This window comes from Salvelinus sp. IW2-2015, linkage group LG31 (assembly GCF_002910315.2).
Source record: "Salvelinus sp. IW2-2015 linkage group LG31, ASM291031v2, whole genome shotgun sequence".
Classification (NCBI taxonomy): Eukaryota; Metazoa; Chordata; class Actinopteri; order Salmoniformes; family Salmonidae; genus Salvelinus; species Salvelinus sp. IW2-2015.
This window is the reverse complement of record NC_036870.1, coordinates 240,715-259,489: the sequence shown is the minus strand read 5'-3', so window position 1 is coordinate 259,489 and position 18,775 is coordinate 240,715. Positions and strand designations below refer to the sequence as shown.

Below are 18,775 nucleotides of genomic sequence, written 5' to 3'. Positions count from 1 at the left end.
TAACTAGATAAGTCACGTACAAGTTCTTATTTACAATGATGGCCTAACCCGGACGACACTGGGCCAATTGTGCGTCACCCTATGGGACTCCCAATCACGGCCAGTAGTGATACAGCCTGGAATTGTTTCATTGTGTGAATTGTTAGCCCTTTGTTTTGTTTTTGTCAATTCCCTATTTACATATTTCACCAGTAGTAAATATGCCGTTAATCCCCATTTGGTTACATAACATTTATGTAATGCATGTTAATTAGCCAATTACAGTTATTATTCTGAGTGCAATGTTGTTAGCAGAGTTCACAACCTGCTGCACTTGTGATAAACCAGTTTGGGTTTATTTCATAACCATAATCTACGAGATTTGTCAATTATTTCATTGTCATTGACAATGTCTCAATGTGTCTTATATGGCAGAGGCTGGTGATCTCGCATTAGTTGACTTTTAGATTTTTATAATTTTGATTCAGATTTTTAAGATTAACCACGTGCCAATGATTTTGAGAAAATAAAACGTTATTATTGAAATGAAACTGTTCCACGAAAATGCGCATATGAAAATCATAACTGGCACACTGAACTGTAGAAATGGTAGGAAACTCACGCGCACCTATGAAGTCTTTTATAAAAGAATTGCCTCCACATTTCCATGGTTGGATTTTTCCTACTGGCTACTTTGATGCCAGGTAAGACATGCCTCATAATATTAAATCAAAATTCAGGTTTCAAACAATTAAGTATGTCTCCAGCTCACATTGTAAAGTGGTGGGTGATGTGCTGATAGCCTGTTGCTTGCACTTGAATTGTGAATGGGAGGCGCTCTTCAATTACCAGTTGAGAAAWAAAAAATAGTAACGCTTTAATCATGCACCAAAACTGTTTTTAACACGCAATTGTATTTAGAATTGTTGCGCAATGAATGGGCTTATAAAAGCACACATTTTACTCTAGCAGCAACCAGCTGAAGAGCTGCAAAAGAAATCCTTCTCAAAATATGCTTTTCGCGTGTGATAGTTGTTGAATAAATAAGATGCATTATGACTAACGAAAATACACAGGACAATTTTTAATCACACTAAATTATGCAAATTGACCTATAGACCTATAAGCATGATGGTCAACTGTATTTCCTTCAACTGGTATTTCTATCAATGAAAAAAGCATTGGGATTTTTTTTCTCGCGGCCATTTTGGCCGGCAACTGTTTMATTTATCGACTTTGCATATATTTTATTGGCCAAAAGCTGCCAATTGCCAACTAACTGAAACTCTGTAGTGTTCTCACTTGCAGCATCAAACCACCTTTAGCATCTTTTGCTCTGGTCTGCTAACTAGAGCTTAGCTTTACTTCACTTCTTGAAGTATAAATTAATCAGAGGCGTTCCTTAACAGTTGGCAATTGGCCGATGTGGATAGGGCTATATTGAAATCTTTCTTACAGAATAAATATGAAAGGCATAAGCATGGTAGCAAATGAAAGGGAACAGTTCTGAGRTTATGGGACAATTTATTAGACAAGTTGAGGACACAACAGGTTCACCTACCACAAGACTGAATCCAAACATTATACTGTTTTATGTGGATTTTACATTTACTGTACTTTTTGCAGCATTTGTTGATTTACGAAATCTGAAAATACTCAATTTATTCAGTAACATAACAATATTCCTGGAAAATATGGGGTAGGTGCAACATAAGACCAAAAAATGACAAGGGTTTGATAGAGGACTAACTGGTGTCTCCCAAGTGGCAACACACCTCTCCAAAGTGTGCACAGTTCCTAAGTAATTTCAATGTACTTTTATGACTCAAAGAAGAGTGTTCAACTTTAAGGTGCTTTTTTTTGAGCTGACCTAGCTGTGTGGTTTAGGAACTAGAGCAGGCACACTTGTAGTTTTGTTCAGAATTACAACCCTACATCCCCGCCATCGCACCTATTACTTTTTACGCAATCCAAAAACTGACCATTTTAAATCGCAAACTGGGTCAGGTGGACGTAATTTCAAAGCTTGTTCTATTGCCAACATGACTAGCTCAGTTATAAAATACAATCTTAGGGTTAGTCTTTCACAAAGCAATTCAGAGATACTTATTTGTAACTTTGGTGTGCATAGGAGTCATGAGTGCTTTCAGGTGCGTGTTTCCTTCACAATAGACAAACAGGCTCATTCTGTTCAGATCAACCCAGGGTATGATGCCATRTCATCTTGTAACTACATCAGCCATTGTAATGATAAATGTTGACACTGTATATGACATGAGTTTAATGATATGGAAATGTGAAGTGCACATTTGGACAGGTGTTTGGCTTGTTTGTATGACATCAAAGTGGTATTTGTTAAAATAGTCGTATCTTTCAAAATACATTGAGTCCTCTTAATTTACAGCATTTCCCTCATTTCCCGGACATTTTTTTTGCAGAAGTTGCCCAATTAGGAGGAGGGATGTGGGCAACTTCTTGTCACGTGCGGTGTTCAAGTTCAGAACGGCTGTCAATCAAAACCCATATAGCACTGTGAAGCGCAGAGCCTGAGCTCTGACGTCATTTATAGCATGATACTGTACAGTCGCAGCGTTTCAATTTAGGTGCCCAAATCTGCCATTTTCAACCCATATATCGGTACGAGTGTATAGGGTTACATGGCAATATACTCACTGAAGATTCTCATCCGTTTCCCCCGTCCAGCTGATTGACATCACAGGCAAGGACCAGGATGAGTCCATGATCGCGCTGCACGACTGCAACGGAGATGTCAACAGAGCCATCAATGTGTTGCTGGAGGGTAGCCCAGATACTGTGAGTTTGGCCTTTGTCAGGGCTTAGTAGTTGGACCAAAGGGAGGGAGTTAACAAGGTTACCCATCTAGCTCACTACAGGGCGAATCCTAACTTCCACTTAAGTCAATTTTCATTTAGTCTTGCATTCATGTCAGTGGGAGACTATGTAAAGATTTGTCTTAAGTGGAAGTTAGGTTTTGCCTAACATAATCAAACTGAACCCTGTTGGTCACCTCACCGGTCTCCTTAGGACTCTTGGGAGATGGTGGGAAAGAAGAAAGGAGTGTCTGGTCAGAAGGAGCCTGGCCATGCCGAGACCGGAGAGGAAGGAAAGGATAACAGGGAGAGGGGAGCAGAGAGGGACGTGGCACGTCGTAGAGGTGGGGCCCCACGCAGGGGCCGGGGGGCCAGTAGGGGACGAGAGTGTGAGTAGAGATCACATACCTTTGCATTGTCATGGGAAGTGACACTGGCACCCAAGTGTAGACCCTTTGTAGCTCCTGTCGTTGTCATGGAGGGGCAGTGTGTGCCACAAACACTCTCACCTTAGATTTCTGAAGAAAAAACATTCCCTCATTGTAGTGACTTAATAGACATTCTAACTTCAAACCTAATTTCTGACTTCACACGCATCTGTTTTCCCTCACTACCTCATGCGTGTTCCCTCTCCTCTCAGTCCGTGGACAGGAGAATGGTCTGGATGGAGGAAAGGCTGCTGGGATAGCAGGCAGGGGCACAGAGCGAGGCCACAGGGGGAGAGGCAGAGGAAGAGGTAAGTTTCTCCACTACATAGATTGCATTCGGAAAGTATTCAGACCCCTTGACTTTTTCCACAATTTGTTATGTTACAGCCTTATTCTAAAATTGATTAAATCGTTTTTTCCCCTCATCAATCTACACACACTATCCCATAATGACAAGGCAAAAACAGGTTTTTAGAAATGTTTGCAAATGTATAAAAAAATGAAATATTACATTTACAGAAGTATTTGAACCCTTTACTCAGTACTTTGTTGAAGCACCTTTGGTAGCAATTACAGACTTGAGTATTATTGGGTATGACACTACAAGCTTTGCACACCTGTATTTTGGGAGTTTCCCCTATTCTTCTCTGCAGATCCTCTCAAGCTCTGTCAGGTTGGCTTGTCTCTCAGTCCCTGCTGCTGGAAAAACATCCCCACAGCATGATGCTGCCACCATCATGCTTCGCCGTAGGGATGGTGCAAGGTATCCTCCAGACGTGACGCTTGTCATTCAGGCGAAAGAGTTTAACCATGGTTTCATCAGACCAGAGAATCTTGTTTCTCATGGTCTGAGAGTCCACGTGGGCTGTAATGTGCCTTTTACTGAAGAGTGGCTTCTGTCTGGCCACTCTACCATAAAGGCCTGATTGGTGGAGTGCTGCAGAGATGATTGTCCTTCTTGAGGGTTCTGGCTCTCCCGTCTCCACAGAAGATCTCTGGAGCTCTGTCGGAGTGACCATCGGGTTCTTGGTCACCTACCTGACCAAAGATCTTCTCCCCAGATAGCTCAGTTTGGCCCAAGCGGCCAGCTCTAGGAGGAGTCGGTGGTTTCAAACKTCTTCCATTTAAGAATGGAGGCCAGTGTGTTCTTGGGGACCTTCAATGCTGCAGACATTTTTTGGTACCCTTCCCTAGATCTGTGCCTCGACAAAATCCTGTCTCGGAGCTCTACTGGCAATTTCTTCAACCTCATGGCTTGGTTTTTGCTCTCACGTGCACTGTCAACTGTGGGACCTTATATAGACAGGTGTGTGCCTTTGCAAATCATGTCCAATCAATTGAATTAGCCAAAGGTGGACTCCAATCAAGTTGTAGAAACATCTCAAGGATGATCAATGGAAACAGGATGTACCTGAGCTCAATTTTGAGTCTCATAGCAAAGGCTCTGAATACTTACGTAAATAAGMTATTTCAGTTCAAATTTCTTAACCTGTTTTTGCTTTCATTACGTGATATTGTGTGTAGATTGATGAGGATTTTTATTTATTTAATCCATTTTAGATTAAGGCTGTAACGTAACAAAATGTGGAAAAGTGGAATGGGTCTGAATACTTTCCGAATGCACCGTAATATGGCCCATGGGTTTCGGGGTGAAGAGCTTGTTGGTTGGACTCCTGAAACGAGCTGTGTTCAAATACTCACACTAACCGTACTATTTGTGATGTAAATTGAGTATATAGTATGCTTATTGGCCATAGTATGGATATAGTTAGTATGCCAAATGTTCCCGGATATCGTACTAAATTTGCCAAAATATGAAGTATACACACAGTGAACGCTATCTGTGCTTTTTGGGCCTATAATGTAATTCTTCAGAAAATGGGCATTGCTTCACAACATTTTCAGATTTGAAGAAATTGTTGGAAAATATGCAGCCGACAAGAGCGGATACAAATTTGTTGCTTTAACTAATTATGACAAATGTTAAGAAAATGTTGAGCAATGTAATAAAGTAATGTCTTTTCAAATAAGTTACATTACGCGTTATGTTGGCTGACAATTTGTTAGCTACGCTATCCTTCCGATCCGCACAGCATATCATTACAACAGTATGTACCAGGTATGTTAGTTACCTACTGTAACGTTAGTAGGCTGCTAGTACAACAAACTTGCCAGTATATTTACTTTATGCTATCTAACTACCCAATGTTTATTTACTTGATTATTCACGTCATTCATAGCTTAGCTAAATAGTGTAGTCGTACAGGTCGTAAATTCGCTCTGGCTATCTACCCAGATTTCAGAGCACTCTCCTCTAGAGGAGGCAGAGCGCAGAATAACTGATGAATTTACAAACGCTCAACACCTGTTGAATGTGGCTGGTGTCATTAAACATCGGCAAAAAAAACGTTATTAAATTGTTGCCAGCAGCACAGTTTGTCTCCAACGCTCTGGATAACATGAAAACAAGCTAACCAGCTCTGCTAGGACGAGTAAAATGGTCAGCTTGAGGTGTTAGCCAGTTAGCTTGGGTGCTTGATTGCTGTTGTGAGTTCAGAATGCTCAGATCAACCCTATTCCACGGCCGGTCTAGTGTGCGCTCTGATTTTAAGAACAGACACTCTGACAACGCCCTGAATTTACGAATGCTCAGAGCGCACTCTGGCATTCCAGATTTGAATTTACGAACACACCCGAAGTCTAGCTATTAATTTGTTATGCTAACAAGCTAGCAAGAGGTTGCATAGCAACAGCATCAACTTCCGATAGACAGGCAAAGCGCTAGTACTCTCAACTGAAAGGATACCGTTTGTTTACAGTATACTAAAATTAACTAATAGTATGTAGTGTATACTCATTATGTTAATATGTATTCGAACACAGCTAAGGTCTCAACATAAATTAAGGTTAATGCCCCCTCTAGAGTGTCAAAACAAAGATATCATAGCATTCCAGGGCTCCAGACTAACCTTTTACCCTGGTAACTTTTTCATTTGGTGGCACCAGCCCATGATTTTGTAGCACCAAACATTTTTTGTGTTGTCACGCAATATAAATAATTGGTTACCATCTCATAAAGTCACTCCCAGATCTTTATTAAGTGTAAATAGACTACTGAGATGGTATTCAAGAAATACGTGTTTTTTTCTAACATGTCCAAGCAGGAACGCATGAGTCAAGATATTTTTATGTTCATCCTAATCTCATGATTGTCATTACATTTTGGGTTGACAATTAGGTTCTTACATTTTAATGTCAAAATAGGGCTCCAAAATGTTCAGAATAAAAAATAATAATATATATATTTTTATTTATAGATGAATTAGCATGCATCTTTATGTGCACTAATATGACAGGCTAATTCATTTGGGGCTAATTCACCACCTGAGAAAGTCAACTCAAAACACATTAGCTAGATTGCAAACTCTAAATATAATACCTACTGCTAGTAGCCATGTATTAATCTAACAGTAAATTTGAGGCCTGTTATATTTAGGCAATGAGGCTTATATGCACTCGCGATGGCCTGTGCGCGCATTTTGCATGCTCCGTAGCTCAATGCCATATCTTATCTCGATTGTAAAACCGTGCCCTATTAGCTCAATATGTTTAGCCAAATCATGGTTTTAGCCGCCCAAAAAACAAGACTTTGGAATGCGGTGACTAGGTAAAATGTGCAGCTTGCACCGATTCCACCAAATAAACATTTTACTCTTACAGCCAAGTCAAAGGGTCACAAAATTTGACTAAATCGTTGCAGAATGCAGGGCTCCATCTGTTGTAGGGCGCGCAATAACATTTGAATGTGCATTCAAGCAGGCAAATGTTCCACAAGGACAATGCATTGTATTTTCTGTAGTGTTATGGTTTTTTCAATAGTGTAACTTGACTGTCCCTCTCTCTAGGGGAAGAGCGTGAGCGAGGCAGGCGAGGGGGCAGGTTTTCAGCACAGGGCATGGGGTAAGTGAACACCTGTGCTGCTCACAGAGAGGGATTTATGTTCCTGCTTACCTGTTGCCATGGTCACCAGAGAGCAGGACCTCAGCCTATTGTTAAGGCTTAATACATCGGCCAAATCAAGTTGAAATGCGGGGCTGTACATAAACCCTTATGTAACTCCACTGAGCTCTTTTGTCTCTGAATAACGGATTTGCATTAAAGTAAAATATAGATAGACCCACACCATATCTGTAACTCAATGGGTGGGCATTGAGATTGTTGCACATAGGGTTCTGCTCTGTGTCTGTGGCATATGGTGTGTTCTAGTTCCTTGTCCTTCCCTTTGGGTTAAATGGGGCACAGGTTTGTATGCGTGAGTTGTGTGTTTTGTCTGTCAGTATGCATCGTCTCACCCAACCCTGGTCATTGAGTGCCCTAGATGTCATCGCATAGGAAGTGGCTTTAGGCCTATATACTTTCAATTGCTTTGCATTTAATGAGTAGTATCAAATTCACTCAACATAAGACTTATTAGTGTATCTTGTATGTCACTTTGTATTGAATTATAATTAACACTTAGTTGGCTATATAATTCGTCCTAGGTGTTAGGACAGTCTACTATTTCTAGGGTTGTCAAAGACCAGGCTTTGTGGGGTTTAGATGGCTTTGTGGGATTTAGATGAGTGGGCGATGATAGGTTGGGCTCTTTCCCAGGGGGTGCAGCAGGTTTAAACGCTTCCTCAAAGTAGGGCTGGGCGATATGGCCTAAAAATCATATCTACATTTTTTTCAAATTTATGGGCAATTTTGTGTCATTGTGGTGTGTGCGTATAGATAGAGTATATGTGTGTGTGCAAACCCCTTCAAATTAGAGGATTTGACCATTTCAGCAACACCCGTTGCTGACAGGTGTATAAAATCAATCACACAGCCATGCAATCTCCATAGACACACTTTGGCAGTAGAATGGCCTTACTGAAGAGCTCAGTGACTTTCGACGTGGCACCGTCATAGGATGCCACATTTCAAACAGGTCAGTTTGCCAAATTTCTGCCCTGCTAGAGCTGCCCCGGTCAACTAAGTGCTGTTATTGTGAAGTGGAAACATTGAGGAGCAACAACGGCTCAGCCGCAAAGTGGTAGCTCACGGAACGGGACAACTGAGTGCTGAGTAAAGCTCCAACATCTGGTGGACAGCCTTCCCAGAAGAGTGGAGGCTGTTTATAGGAGCAAAGGGGAGGACCAACTCCTAGACAGCTAGCACATAAGTCTGTGGCTAAAATGCTGCTAGCGTACATGGTACTGCAATTCTGCGCTTGACAAACTGAGCATATATTTCATGTTCATTGTTACTCCCATCTAAGTACGGTCTGCTATGTTCTAAAATGTGGGAGTTGAGACATAAAAAGGGTATTGTTACAAAGGTTAAGTTCTCCTCTATTACAGTAAAATGTCTCAATGTGTTTCGGTTTCCATATGACCGATTTTGTTGGACCGAACCTCAAATGCAAATAGCGAGTTGAAACCGCTTGTCAGAGAGGAAGAAGTGATCTTTAGTTTCTTTGTTGTTGTGGGTGGCAGGGGGAGGGACTTGGAGTCTGTGTGCAAGTGGGMAGGTGCACAGTGCACACTGCACAGAAGGAGCGAAGGAGATGAGCCCAAAAAGACACGCTCATTAAAACTGTTCGTTTTTTTAAAACCTTGATTCTTGCGAAACAGGCATTTGAAACGTTGCGCTGAAACATACATTCAAATGACTTATATATATCGCCCAGCCCTACCTCAGACAAACCTGCATGTTAATTTCATCCCTTTGAAATAATTAACACTGATTTATTTCCGAGGCACCTGGTTTGTGGGACATGAAAGAAAAATTAGCTGATCATAAAATACAAAAAAAATTATTATAATTTGCTTCAGCTGCGTCAGTTCTTAACTTGTTTCAACGTAAAAAATGTCTTCATGTTCTATGGTTTAATAGGGAGATGTTAGCGGAGAGGGGGMAATGCCTTTGCTGTGGCAGAACGGCTCCAGTCAGCTGGCTTGTGTATGTGTGCGCAAGTTTGGCTTGGTCCGGATAGCAACTAACCTGGCACGTGAGTGAGCCAGCGCCATAGGCTTGCATAGATGGACAGCCAGGCAGTTTGTTGCGTTGTCCCCAACATGTCTCTCTCTCATAGGGTGTGTCGCTTCCGCAGCTGCTCTTGTGTGGCCTTTGGGAGCCTGTGTTTGCAGTTTGCATGAGTGTGTTCTGATGGTTCTAACTGTGCTTCCTATCCTGATCATAATGCAATTATTGTTACTTATGGAACACMGTTTTCAGTTTGAGTGTTTGTTTGGCAGCCATGTTTCCCCTTTTTTAGTCTACCAGCTACACCTATAGAAAGTGACACTGCCCCAACAATGCAGTGCTCACAGATAATGTGTGTTGCAGAAGTGTGAGTGTAGTGACTTATCCATGCATGTGATTTCCTTACATTCCTCTGTAAAATAATGAATACTCTAAAACCACACACTGCATCCCCCACTGTCCCCGTTGTGCTGCTTGTAATCGTTGCTGTTGTTTTTCCTCTAAAGCCAGATTGATAAGGGGCCCAGATATGATTTTTCAGGAGAAGAGAGGTGAGTGCACCGCCACTGGTGTGTCAATCTTGCTATCTGTTGGGGGGGGGGTATTCTGCCAAATGCCACGAGAGAGAAGGATGGAGACAGACACACAGGAAACAGGGTATCAGGGCAGACTAAACCAAAATGACATGCTCCCTGGTAACACGATATGGAATTCAATGACAGCTGTCTTTTGAACATCGAGGGTAAACCTGTTCACACAAGCCCCATAAGAAATCTAAGTGTATTGGTTGTRTACACAGTTWRGCAGGTGTTATAGCGCTGTAGTGAAATGCTTATGTTACTAGCTCCTAACAATGCAGTCGAATGTCAAAGAACTAAAATGTAAGGATGTTAAATAGAAAGCAAGAAATCAAGAATGGCAAGACGAATCCAGTTAACCCAAATAGCACTGTAGCASTATCAAAATGCAATCTATACATAAGCACACTGGGGGGACTTTACACAAGCTGAACTAAGAATATGTACAGCAGTAGATGTATTAGTGAGCTTTGTCAAGAATCCAGTATATACAGTGCATTCGTGTATACAGTGCATTCCGGGATTGCAATATACTTGACTTTTTCCACATTTTGTTACATTACAGCATTATTCTAAAATGAATGAAATACATTGAGGAGGAAAACAATCTACACACAACACCTCATAATGACAGTGAAAACAGGTTTTTAGAAATGTTTGCAAATGTATTAAAAATAAAAACAGATACCTTATTTACTTAAGTATTCAGACCCTTTGCTATGAGACTCGAAATTGAGCTCCGGTTTATCCTGTTTCCATTGATAATCCTTGATGTTTCTACAACTTCATTGGAGTCCACCTGTGGTAAATTCAATTGATTGGACATGATTTGGAAAGGCACACACAGAACAAACACCAAGCCATGATGTCGAAGGAATTGTCCGTAGAGCCCCGAGACACGATAGTGTCGAGGCACAGATACCAAAAAATGTCTGTAGCATTGAAGGTCCCCAAGAACAGTGGCCTCCATTCTTAAATGGAAGCCGTTTGGAACCATCGACTCTTCCTAGAGCTGGCCACCCGGCCAAACKGAGCAATCGGGGTAGAAGGGCCTTGTTCAGGGAGGTGACCAAGAACCCGATGGTCACTCTGACAGAGCTCCATAGTTCCTCTGTGGAGACGGGAGAGCCTTCCAGAAGGACAACCATCTCTGCAGCACTCCACCAATCAGGCCTTTATGATAGAGTGGCCATGACAGCCCGCTTGGAGTTTGCCAAAAGGCACCTAAAGGCTCTCAGACCATGAGAAACTAAATTCTCTGGTCTGATGAAACCAAGATTGAACACTGGCCTGAATGCCAMGGGTCACATCTGGAGGAAACTGCTACCATCCCTACGGTGAAGCATGGTGGTGGCAGCATCACACTATGGGGATGTTTTTCAGTGGCAGGGACTGGGAGACTAGTCAGGATCAAGGGAACGATGAACTGAGTAAAGTACAGAGAGATCCTTAATGAAAACTTACTCCAGAGCACACAGGACCTCAGACTGGGGCAAAGCTTAACTTTCCAACAGGACAACGACCCTAAGCACACAGCCAAGACAACACAGGAGTGGCTTCGGGACAAGTCTCTGAATATCCTTGAATGGCCTGGACTTGAACCCGATCGAACATCTCTGGAGAGACCTGACAATAGCTGTGCAGCGGCTCTCCCCATCCCAAACGACAGAGCTTGTGAAGAGCTGAAGAATGGGAGAAACTCCCCAAATACAGGTGTGCCAAGCTTTTAGCGTCATATCCAAGAAGACTCGAGGCTGTAATTGCTGAAAAGTTCCAACAAAGTACCGATTTTTATTTTTTTATTTTTTATTTTTTATTATGGGATATTGTGTGTAGATTGAGGGGAAAAAACAATTTCATCCATTTTAGAATAATGCTGTAATGTAACAAAATGTGGAAAAAGTCAAGAGGTCTGAATACTTTCCTATGTGCTGTAAATAAATATGCAGTGTATAAACAGTGTAACTAAAATGCAATGTACAGTAGGGCAAATATTAGAATAAGCAATGTTGGGGATACTGTATTTAAATACACGGTGTGGAACAGGAGTGACCAATGGTTCACTCAACAGTCCCTCCCTGCCAATATACAGCACCCCTGTTATTGTTGGTTCTTATCGGGAGCTCGTCAAACATGAGTAGTCTGCATTCCAGTCAGATCCTGGAAACTTCTGAATTCAGTCTACTAAACTGCGCTAGGTTGTAGTGCACTGTACAACTTGTAGCGCCGTACCATCTCTGTACCTGAGCCTGAACGAAGCAAGAGAACAAAGTTAAGGATGTGCTTTTTTCTTTTGCTCTATAATTGTCTCTGAAGCCATGACGTGATATGATGCGTCGAAAGACTTGTGGAAGATGTTATGTTTTTAAGAGTTGAGGAAAAACGAAGCACTGACTGGATTTTTCTCCCATTCCTTGGTTGTCCTCCAGTCTTTGAATCTGTTCACCTGACATTTCTCAGATGAACGTTGTCTAACTGCGACACATCAGATCTCCTCAAAGACTTCCTCTCCTATCGCGCTGCTTGCTTACTTCCTCCTTTAAAGTATATCTCCCCACAGTCAAATGTTCCTATTGGTAGACCCATAGGAAGTGGTTGTGCTCAATACCACGGCTTCTTCTCTCTTGCAGAACGTTCAACCCGGCAGACTACGCTGAGCCGACCCAGACAGAGGAGAGCTACGGCAGGGGAAGCACCTGGAACAACACAGGCAACCTGGAGCCAGAGGAAGGAGCCAGTAAGGAACCCAGCTACTGCTCAGCCCCAGTCCAAATTCACCCCAACCTAGGCCTAGACACTTACTGTAGATCTACAAGATGGTGTTTTAGCAAGAGAGTGTTAGCAAAATGGTGGAAAGTCCATCTAGCTTACCTAGAGCCAGAGGAAGGAGCCATTAAGAAACCAAGCTACTGCTTGATCAAAAACACTCAATAGACACCTTCTGTGGTCTGATGGAGCTTAATCTGCTTGTCTTGGGAATGATCTGAGGTGTACTAGGATGCATGCAAGATCTATTCCGTTTTTTCTAAAGCTAGACAGTGTCAGTTAGCTTCACATTCCAGCTCAGGCTTCATCCGTACTACAACGGTGGATATTGCTTGTCCGCCTGCTTCTAACTACTTGTAACCCCGTGTGCGTGTTGCACGTGGCTAGTTGAACGCCAAAGTCTTAATTGAGACAATGCTGAAACATCAATCCATGGGTGACTCAATGCCACATTTTAATTTGTGCCAAAATCAAAATGAAATAAAAGCTATCTTGCAAACTCATCAAGCTATGGTGTGAAATAGGCTTTTAGAAGTGCCGTCTTTATTGTGTTGTTAATGCCGTCTTTGGTGTGCTTATTAATGCACAAGCACCTTTTTCTGCTACTATCGATTTTAAAGTAATTTCATTAAGTCATAGAAAAGTTTTACTGTGCGTGAAATTTCAAATGTATTTTTTCATTACTAAATGTGTAATGTGATAGGTATTTTGATAGGGGTGTAACGGTTCGGTACGTATTGGGGTCACGTTTCGATACAGCGGGAGAATTAAATGCCATTCACAATGTTCCTTGCATTGTCTGTTGTGACTGGATTATTATGTTTGGCCTCAAGTTTCCACTCTGATGCTGCATGTGTAACCATGTGGGAGTAAATACCAGTTGGATGCATTCATGTGACTTGAACTCATTGAGAAACCATATGGTGTCAACCATAAACTAAAAGTACAGCAGGGCCTAACATATACGTTTTATATATCAGCCACTCAGATTTTTTACCAGCCAGTTGAAGCAGCAGACTAAAACGAATGTTGAAAACAACTGAGTTTATGAACAAAACAATGTAAATGGCGAAGAAAAACGAGGACAGTCTCACTTTGTAGACTTTTGAGTAAATTAGACCAACTTGTATACCTGTGCGCAGCTTCCCCAAAAATGTATTACCACTTCACTCATTGCACAGAGCTCTCCTGCCCGGCAATGTTTCTGCGCGAGGGGCGATATAGGATTTATATTTTTTTGCGCAATTAGCAGCTATGAAACAAAAGCAGAAATACTTCTGCAGCATTTTTCTAGCTTGCATGTGTGCTTATACTTGACTTTGGACTTTTTTTCGCTAATATAATGTTCTCACTGTAGAGCCCTGCAAGTTGACCACCTGCCAACGTGGCTGGTGAAATATGCAGTACATTCTTACCTGCCAATACCTAAATCTACCCGCAGGTGGCGGGTGTGCATTTTATGCCCTGGCAATCATGCCTGTAAACAAATTCAAAGTTCAAAAACCATATTAATAGATTTATAAAAAGCTATGTTTTGTTGCATTTAACTGACAAATGCTGTTATAGAGACCGTTTCCTTAGTAGGTGACGTCAGAGGTCACCATGTGGGAAGTGGGTGCTCAGAATGATAGTTTCCCACTAGTAATTAGCGGTTTTAGGGCTGTAAAATGTGTATTTTTCCCCAGCCAAATGGGGTAAATTCCCACTTCCCTGTTGGTTACGAATGCACCATGACACTGCCTCCTTCAGTGCCAGATGCGCACTTGTGACTCTCATGAAGGGTGTTTGTCTGGAGCGCACTGTATATTTCCCTCTAATGTGATGTGCTGTCACTGTTAAGTAAGCGCAAAAAGCAAAACACCGGGTGCATTGGCCATTTCATTGAAAGCATTGGTTTGCTTATATAGCGTGGGTACCTGTTTTGCTGAATTGGGTGTAAGAGTGAAGTTCGTAACGTGGTTCGAGCACTTTCACGAGGCAATGAAACCCCTTATTCTCAGTCACTGGGGTAACATCGGTGTAAATGTGTCAACATACTTGAGGTTTTGGCAGCAGCATAGGCTATTCTCATTGAGTGTGGCGACATACTGTTAACGTTTTAGCCACAACTTTCTGTCCGTTACCGTTGTAATCTACTGGAAAGCCAAAATGTTCCCAAACTGGAGATTTAAACGATGATGGAGGATCCTCCAATTCTGTTTTATCGACCCTACCATTCGCCATTGTACAGAACTAAACTCAGCAAAAAAAGAAACGTCCTCACTGTCAACTGYGTTTATTTTCAGCAAACTTAACATGTGTAAATATTTGTATGAACATAAGATTCATCAACTGAGACATGAACTGAACAAGTTCCACAGACATGTGATTAACAGAAATTGAATAATGTGTCCCTGAACAAAGGGGGGGTCAGAAGTAACAGTATCTGGTGTGGCCACCAGCTGCATTAAGTACTGCAGTGCATCTCTTCCTCATGGACTGCACCAGATTTGCCAGTTCTTGCTGTGAGATGTTACCCCACTCTTCCACCAAGGCACCTGCAAGTTCCCGGACATTTCTGGGGGGAATGGCCCTGGCCCTCACCCTCTGATCCAACAGGTCCCAGATGTGCTCAATGGGATTGAGATCTGGGCTCTTTGCTGGCCATGGCAGAACACTGACATTCCTGTCTTCAGGAAATCACGCACAGAATGAGCAGTATGGCTGGTGGCATTGTCATGTTGGAGGGTCATGTCAGGATGAGCCTGCAGGAAGGGTACCACATGAGGGAGGAGGATGTCTTCCCTGTAACGCACAGTGTTGAGATTGCCTGCAATGACAACAAGCTCAGTCTGATGATGCTGTGACACACCGCCCCAGACCATGATGGACCCTCCACCTCCAAGTCGATCCCGCTTGTTGCCATCCTGTACCTGTCCCGCAGGTGTGATGTTCGGATGTACCGATCCTGTGCAGGTGTTGTTACACGTGGTCTGCCACTGCGAGGACGATCAGCTGCCACTGCGAGGATGATCATCCTGTCTCCCTGTAGCGCTGTCTTAGGCGTCTCACAGTACGGACATTGCAATTTATTGCCCTGGCCACATCTGCAGTCCTCATGTCTCCTTGCTGCTTGCCTAAGGCCTTTAGTATCCTAAGTTTTCATAACTGTGACCTCAATTGCATACTGCGTGTAAGCGGTTAGTGTCTTAACGACCGTTCCACAGTTGCATTTTCATTAATCGTTTATGCTTTATTGAACAAGCATGGGAAACAGTGTTAAAACCCTTTACAATGAAGATCTGTGAAGTTATTTGGATTTTTACGAATTATCTTTGAAAGACAGGGTCCTGAGAAAGGGCCGTTTCTTTTTTTGCTGAGTTTAGTTCCCCGTTGCTCCAAACTAATGGACTGTTTGAAATGCACCAATTAAGATTAGAACTTTGATAAATGTTTGCATAGGCTCTAGATTTAACGGAATAGCCTGACGTAATTTTCAGCTCAGATTTACTCAAGAGGCATAGGCCTACAACGCAGCGTAGGCATAGCCTATAGGTCTAGTGTTTTTATTTTGTAAAAACATTTGTATGTATTAATTTGGGTTCAGCGCGACCCGAGGTCTCAGTTCAACTGGACCAACCGGTATGAACATGTGTACAGTTACACCTTAATTATTTTTTTTTTAATTACACAATGTTTTTATAAAATATTTAATCAGTCAAATGAAGGGCATGATGAGGCAGTCTTTGCAAGAGGGAGGGAATCTGATTTCATTGCTCCTCAACTCACGGCTCAGACGCGTCATTCAGGATAAATGGAGTTAGCCCGGTTAGTTCTGAAGGATTTGTTGCTATAGAAATTTGCCTGGCTAAAAGGTGAGCTACTTTCGTGTTACCGGTTATCCCTAGTTGAACTGAGAGATGACCAAAGTTCTCGCTAACTCCTCAAACACGGTATGTAGTATACCCCTCTAATCTTGCCACAGGTCTCACCTCTCACTTCTCTTTTCTTGTAGGGATTGAGTACACAGCGGGAGGAGAGGGAACAAATTACCAACCCAAATTTGACTCTGTACCTAGTAAGATTGAACCACCACCTTCTGAGGCCCTAAACATCACATCTCCTTTTCTGTTTGATGCCTGGTTGGTTTGAAACCTAATACTCAGTACAGTTTCTTTCTTTCTTTACATTCCTATAGGTGCCTGGAGGAGCGCAACAGAAGAGTGGGGTACTGAGGACTGGAATGAGGACGTAAGTACCTTTTTACTATGCCTATTTATTGATTTGGTGGTATGCCTATTTGTTGTATGCCTTGATGTACTGTCCATATTTTGGCAGATCCTCTTTTGACCAGTTTAAAAAAACATATATATCACCAAAATCACATTTTATGGAYGTTCTGCATATGTACCCAGATGTTCAAAAAAGCCTGAACACTGAACTTGGCGTTGCTTATGCCCAAATAGCTACAGATCTAACAGAGGCTCTCTGGTGTTATATAGGGAACACTCCTATTGGAATACTCCAGCCATCTGCTTTATTCTTCTGTTTGTAGTTTTAGGTTAATGCATTTAGTTATGGCTTGATCCCTTTAATGCTGATCTTCTTCATTTCTCTGTCCTTCTCTCTAGCTGTCAGAGACCAAGATCTTCACAGCCTCCAGTGTGGCCTCCATGCCACTCCCCCGGGAGAATGTCACCATCACTGCAGGACAGCGGTGGGCAGGCCTGATGCGGCATGCAGACACACTGACAGCCTAATCTAATCTACAGTCATGCTATCACACATATACAGTTGAAGTCGGAAGTTTACATACACTTATGTTGGTGTCATTAAAACTCGTTTTTCAACCACTCCACAAATTTCTTGTTAACAAACTATTGTTTTGGCAAGTCGGTTAGGACATCTACTTTGTGCATGACACAATCATTTTCCAGCAATTGTTTACAGGCAGATTATTTCATTTATAATTCACTGTATCACAATTCCAGTGGGTCAAAAGTTTACATACACTAAGTTGACTGTGCCTTTAAACAGCTTAGAAAATTCCAGAAAATGATGTCATGGCTTTAGAAGCTTCTGATAGGCTATTTGACATAATTTGAGTCAATTTCAGGTGTACCTGTGGATGTATTTCAAGGCCTACTTTAAAACTCAGTGCCTCTTTGCTTGACATCATGGGCAAATCAAAAGAAATCAGCCAAGACCTCCACAAGTCTTGTTCATCCTTTGGAGAAATGTCCAAACGCCTGAAGGTACCACGTTCATCTGTACAAACAATAGTACGTAAGTATAAACATCATGGGACCACGCAGCCGTCATACCACTCAGGAAGGAGACGCGTTCTGTCTCCTAGAGAAGAATGTACTTTGGTGCGAAAAGTGCAAATCAATCCCAGAACAACAGCAAAGGACCTTGTGAAGATGCTGGAGGAAACCGGTACAAAAGTATCTATATCCACAGTAAAACGAGTCCTATATCGACATAAGCTGAAAGGCCGCTCAGCAAGGAAGAAGCCACTGCTCCAAAACCGCCATAAAAAAGCCAGACTACGGTTTGCAACTGCACATGGGGACAAAGAAAGAGAAATTAAGAAATGTCCTCTGGTCTGATGAAACAAAAATAGAACTGTTTGGCCATAATGACCATTGTTATGTTTGGAGGAAAAAGGGGGATGCTTGCAAGCCGAAGAACACCATCCCAACCGTGAAGCACGAGGGTGGCAGCATCATGATGTGGGGGTGCTTTGCTGCAGGAGGGACTGGTGCCCTTCACAAAATAGATAGCATCATGAGGGAGGAAAATTCTGTGGATATATTGAAGTAACATCTCAAGACATCAGTCAGGAATTTAAAGTTTGGTCGCAAATGGCTCTTCCAAATGGACAATGGCCCCAAGCATACTTCCAAAGTTGTGGCAAAATGGCTTAAGGACAACAAAGTCAAGGTATTGGAGTGGCCATCACAAAGCCCTGACCTCAATCCTATAGAACATTTTTGGGCAGAACTGATAAAGTGTGTGCTAGCAAGTTGGCCTACAAACCTGACTCAGTTACACCAGCTCTGTCAGGAGGAATACGGTAGGCCAAAATTCACCCAACGTATTGTGGGAAGCTTGTGGAGGGCTACTCGAAACGTTTGACCGAAGTTAAACAATGTAAAGGCAATGCTACCAAATACTAATTGAGTGTGTGTAAACTTCTGAC

At 42.3% G+C, this 18,775-nt stretch overlaps 1 protein-coding gene across 13 annotated transcripts in view; it reads left to right on the top strand.

Annotated features, from left to right (window-relative positions):
• Nucleotides 1-18,775, top strand: part of ubap2l (ubiquitin associated protein 2-like) — an 82,290-nt gene that overhangs the window by 20,995 nt on the left and 42,520 nt on the right. For 7 of the 13 annotated variants that reach the window (XM_070436471.1, XM_070436472.1, XM_023975950.3 and 4 more), the window contains exons 4-12: nt 2,683-2,793; nt 3,025-3,199; nt 3,451-3,546; nt 7,144-7,198; nt 9,754-9,798; nt 12,456-12,562; nt 16,586-16,648; nt 16,769-16,821; nt 17,202-17,287. In XM_070436471.1, coding sequence (XP_070292572.1) covers nt 2,683-2,793; nt 3,025-3,199; nt 3,451-3,546; nt 7,144-7,198; nt 9,754-9,798; nt 12,456-12,562; nt 16,586-16,648; nt 16,769-16,821; nt 17,202-17,287 — 791 coding nt within the window. The remainder of the gene's footprint in view (nt 1-2,682; nt 2,794-3,024; nt 3,200-3,450; nt 3,547-7,143; nt 7,199-9,753; nt 9,799-12,455; nt 12,563-16,585; nt 16,649-16,768; nt 16,822-17,201; nt 17,288-18,775) is intronic. The other 6 variants (XM_023975951.3, XM_070436479.1, XM_070436474.1 and 3 more) reach the window with 3 other exon arrangements.